General features: G+C 41.8%; 1 protein-coding gene across 1 annotated transcript in view; it reads right to left on the reverse strand.

Moving 5' to 3' along the window:
- Positions 1-3180, reverse strand: part of dkk3b (dickkopf WNT signaling pathway inhibitor 3b) — a 9038-nt gene extending 5858 nt beyond the window's left edge. The window contains exons 1-3 of the mRNA XM_035665678.1: positions 2835-3180; positions 2086-2211; positions 1705-1785 (exon numbers count right to left, since the gene is read on the reverse strand). Of these exons, the coding sequence (XP_035521571.1) occupies positions 1705-1785; positions 2086-2211; positions 2835-3029 (402 nt within the window). The 5' untranslated portion in view covers positions 3030-3180. The remainder of the gene's footprint in view (positions 1-1704; positions 1786-2085; positions 2212-2834) is intronic.
- Between the last annotated feature and the right edge of the window lie 1659 nt (positions 3181-4839).

Here is a 4839-nt window from a genome sequence, read left to right on the forward strand (position 1 = left end):
TGTTGAGTCTCATTCCCAGGTCATCAAAAGACAGACGCTTTGGGTCCCTTTATGAGACTGTAACTGAATCTACATAGTTTTTACAGATGTTTAGACCATTATTACTTTGAACATATGTGGTTTTGGTCATGTGTATTATCCTTGACTAGCCAAGATAAAAATGGCAACCTCTGGATTGTAATGGTGAAAAGATGTCTAATGTTAAGGTTGTTTATGGAGTTTTTTCAGCAAAGGGCTACTGGTGAGACTCAAACCCATGGCCACTGCGGCAAGGACACCTTGGTACATGGGGTGGCTCTATCAGGTGAGCTACCAGGGCGCCCCAGTTTAGTTTTATAAAGTTGTAACAGCTTCAGGTGACAGTTAGAAAGTAGGACGATATGTTTAGAATCACACACAAAAAACGTTTACTGGGTGTTTTTCTGTGAATTGCTGATTCAACCAATCTTACTGCAACTTCCCTAAGTGTAGTTCAAGTCCATAGTAGTGTGAAATTTCTATACAGTTAGTCATTTCAGAAGAGCAGACCTTAGGCTTGCAGGCTTCCTTTGCCTCCCTGGTATTTTTTCCAGCAGCAAGCTCTATTAACATAACCACATTCTGTACAGCTGCCAGGAAAGCAAAAGATCAAAACCACCGTTGTGAAGTTAAATGGCAAAACAAGCAGCAAGCAGCAAAAATGACCTCAATCCGAGCCGGCATCCTGTTGGTTACAACTATGAAAAGTATATGGTAGGTCTTTTTGCTGGATGATCTCATTCTTTAAAAAACTAGCTTAGACAATACAACCTACAGTTTTAGGAAGTACTCCACCTCTCTGACTCTTCTTACAGACGCTATGAATATTTACAAACTGAGGGAAAATGTTAAGGTGGAAACATTAAGTGCCATGCATAAGTTGACAGTTGTTATGACTGAGGCTCACTGGAATGTGATAAAAACTATCTGTGTTTCCGAAGGGCATGTGTTTACAGTTTGCATCACCAGTTCTAAAAGAAAAACATTTGGTCTGAAACTGGGGCAGCTGGATTTTTCGTGTTTCAGCTTGAAAACCAAAAACACATTTCCGGAATCTTGAGTCAGCAGGCTATCAGCAGAACCAACACATTACACTGCTAGATGTTCAAATAAGCCCACTTTCAAATAAGCACTGACTCATGCAAGGGTGGCACATGAAGTATATGTCTCAGCTTCCAGTTATTCACAATTTATGCATTTCCAATACTATTTAACCCCAGTAAACTGACTATGGAATTAGCATAAAGTGGGGTCAATGGATCTCTTTGACAATGGCCATGCCAGTTTTTCCATAGCCACAATTAAGCCTATCTTTGGAGCGTTAATTAGCCCCATTTCTAACATGCTAGAATGACATGCTATCAGTGGATGCATTAGGTCATCTAGTTTCATATAATACCAGTACCTTCACTCTAGCTTTAAATAAAAGCTTGCTACAGCCTCTGAAGGACAATGGAAGTGGAAGAGGAAAGGATCATTTGGTGGCACTTGGGGTGACCGATCAGATTTCAGGGGCCACCCCAGGACCCCCCTCTGGATACACCCCTGCTCATGAGAACTAGCCTACATCTTCATCAGCAGCAGGATGGAAACCAAATGACCAGGAAACTTAAGAAGGACTATAATGCTTTGAGCCCATTTAATGTCCTCTAATTATTCACATATTGGGGAAGGCAAAAGACTCACGTGATCCACACTGTTCCACTGGCCAGACATCTCCATGTGGACGTGTGAAAGATGGATCTCTCCTGTTTTGTTATTTGTTTCCTATAAATGGCAAAAAGGGTGACATATTGTTTCAGACCTCAAACAGAAAAGCAAATGTACAGGTCTTTTTTTGTGGTTCATTCATGTGAAAGGAAAAGGAAAGAAAATCCCTACAATCACTTTATCAACAATCACACTCTTTGTGTTCCTTGTACAACCCACTCCTAAACCCACTCAAAATGTAAAGGGGCGTAACTTTGTAAACAAAGCTGGTTCTCTCTATTTATGAAAAACCAGACCTCTAAAAGATGAAAGACATCTGTCTGGGAGTTACAAGTCAAAGGTTAAACCCTGCTGTACCTTGTCAGCTCTGTCTAAGACCTGAACAGCTCTGTCTCCATCCATTATCATCTTCTTTGTCTCGTTGTGGTAGTTAGGACGCAGATCCAGCGACGCTAAAGAGGACTTGGCGCTCTCAGTAGTTATCTGATGGATTGAATGATAGGACACACGTGGAATCCATTCATAAATCTCATATAAAACAAAGCACATGGCATCTCCAGTATGTCCATACATCAGATTTCCATACTGTGGGGGGGTCAAGGTGGATATAACCATGGACAGGTTGTTGCTATATACAGCATCCACTGATTGATAGTAATCTCCATATACTGGATGGGAAAATGCCACAGTGGTTCAGGAATGATCAAAACCAGACACTGGCTACTGGGACATCCGCAGACTTATTAGACCTGTTGAAATCCAAGTCCAGGGCAGAATAACAGACATTACAGCTGCTACCAGGAGGTAAAGTTCTCAGTCACACATACAGGGTTAGGGTCCTTTTCTTTTATCAAACTGACTAGACAATATTCCATTTTGAGCCGCTACTATTAAGATGAGCACTATTAATAGCATTCAGTGGGTCAGACATAAAGCAGACATGGAAACTATGTGTAGTGTTGCAACACATACCTGAGCCTGGTTTATTCAAAATTAAGCTGACCACCAAACAGAACAGACCCACACTGACACTGACTGTCCACAGATAAATGACATTAAATACTATAAGAGTGTATTTGTGCGAATGGATAAAATGTGACGCAGACCTGGTCCACAGCCTCCTCCAGTATGTGCTGGGTGTCCTCCATCAACTCCTCCACCTCTCGGAACATGTCGTTCAAGCTGACCGGGCCCCGCTCCAGGGTGCCCCGCAGGACCACTGCCCCGCTCCGCGCCGCGCCGCCGGTCGCCCACATCAAGCACAAAGTCAAAGATACCGACAGCAGCATGATACCGGACATCTTTCCTTCTCTTCCTCCTCCTAGTCGCTGCTGTCTGCCCGTCCACCGAGGAGCAGAGCAGTGTGACGCACGGAGGGCGCACAGCCGCACACAGCTGGATCCGTTTTATTTGGAAAGTCTGAGGAGTGGCGGCGGTGGTGGGGTTATAAACTGGAACGAATCAGCTTAAATGGCGTGGAAAGGGTTCAAATTGCATCTGGTGAAGTACATGTAGAAATCAAACGGCCGGTTATGGTGAGGTTTTAAAAAAGGCTTGTGCACTGTAAAACGAGTGTTAGACAGGATCAAAAGCTGGTGGCAGGGGTCTGCTAACGCCAAATACAAAATCCAATCAGCATGCAAGCCAATGGAGAATGAAGAGGCACACAGGAAGTGTTATTGCAGTTTTCATATTACTGGAGTTTGGTAGAAGTTTGGCACAGTGAAGTCCCAGTTTACCTTTATGTTAAAAGTTCCCTTCATAAATAGTCTGCTTGGAACAATGATGTGTGTCTGATAAGGTTTTCCTCACAAAAAAGTATAATTTCCACATTCCATAAAAGGTTAATTTTATGCAGATTTTGATATTATCTAAAGTTTTCCTGCTGGACACAAGATGTCTCCTCCTTCACTGTAAAGTCCATTCTCAGTGTATGTGCACTGGTGGCTTCAAGTTTCTCAGGTTTCTACATCACACTGTACAAGTTGCATACTGGACCAGGACTGACTTCCTAACTATTTGTGATGTCACAAATCCTGCTGGTAGGCCCCGGTGTTCAATGAGCACAGAGAAACGTTCCTCTTTCAGCAGATGAATGTGAAAACATCCTTCTAGAGTCAAAATCTGCACAGACAGGATTCACACAGCACACTGTAGGAACTAGAAGAACATTTTTCTGAGTGCAGTTGGACTTTAATTATGAAGTGATGTACATAGAACCAAAATCATAAATAAATAGCAGAAATGTATTTTTTATTTTACGGTGTGCTAATTATAGTATGCAGGCCTAAATACAGTAGGCTACAATTCTGTTTCTACTTATGACTGTATTTAAAACGTCCACTGATTGATTACACACACATGTACTTTAACCTACTCATTGTGGCTCATTAAACTATGGTAAACTCTGATGCTATTTATGAACATCACCACAAATTATTGCAAATCATCAAACTGCAATGACTTGTACTTACATCTGAATACCAATAGATGGCAGTAGTGTCCCAAGTTTTCTTTCTCACTAGAGGCAGACTAAAGTAAATGTAGAACAAATGACCCGTTACCTCTTACACTCCTCTCCAGCATTGCTTCTTCAGAATACTCCATCATGTGGAGATTTCATAGCCTACTTAAATCCTCACGGGAGCCATTGTTGACCTCAGCTGTAGATACAGGGACCGGTGATACTTCCTCATTTCAGCCAGCAGTTGTCATCCACACAAGTCGTCCATTTACCAAACAAGAGCATGTTGATTAATTGTGCTCTCTTGATGTCTTCAGCCCCCATACTGCACTGATGGAGTTCAGATTCCCCAATGCAAACATGCAAACACAAAACCAACAGGCCTAAGATGATTGCTTTAACTCCAAAAGGTTGCTCAATGTGATATATAAGAAAATAAATTATTAAATAGATAGTTATGTAGATATGACATTCTCCATTTGAGTGATTCCAATAAATAAATTCAGCTAATCAAAGTCCTCAAAGTCATAACACCTTTTTTTTCTTGTGGTGTGAACGTCCGAGGAGACTCGCTTTTTACATGCTCCCCAAGGTCCACAAGACTGTATCTCCAGCAGGGAGGCTTATTATATGATCTTTATTATATG

Source organism: Morone saxatilis, unplaced genomic scaffold, assembly GCF_004916995.1.
Source record: "Morone saxatilis isolate NCDOM2014 unplaced genomic scaffold, NCSU_SB_2.0 Contig2, whole genome shotgun sequence".
NCBI lineage: Eukaryota > Metazoa > Chordata > Actinopteri > Moronidae > Morone > Morone saxatilis.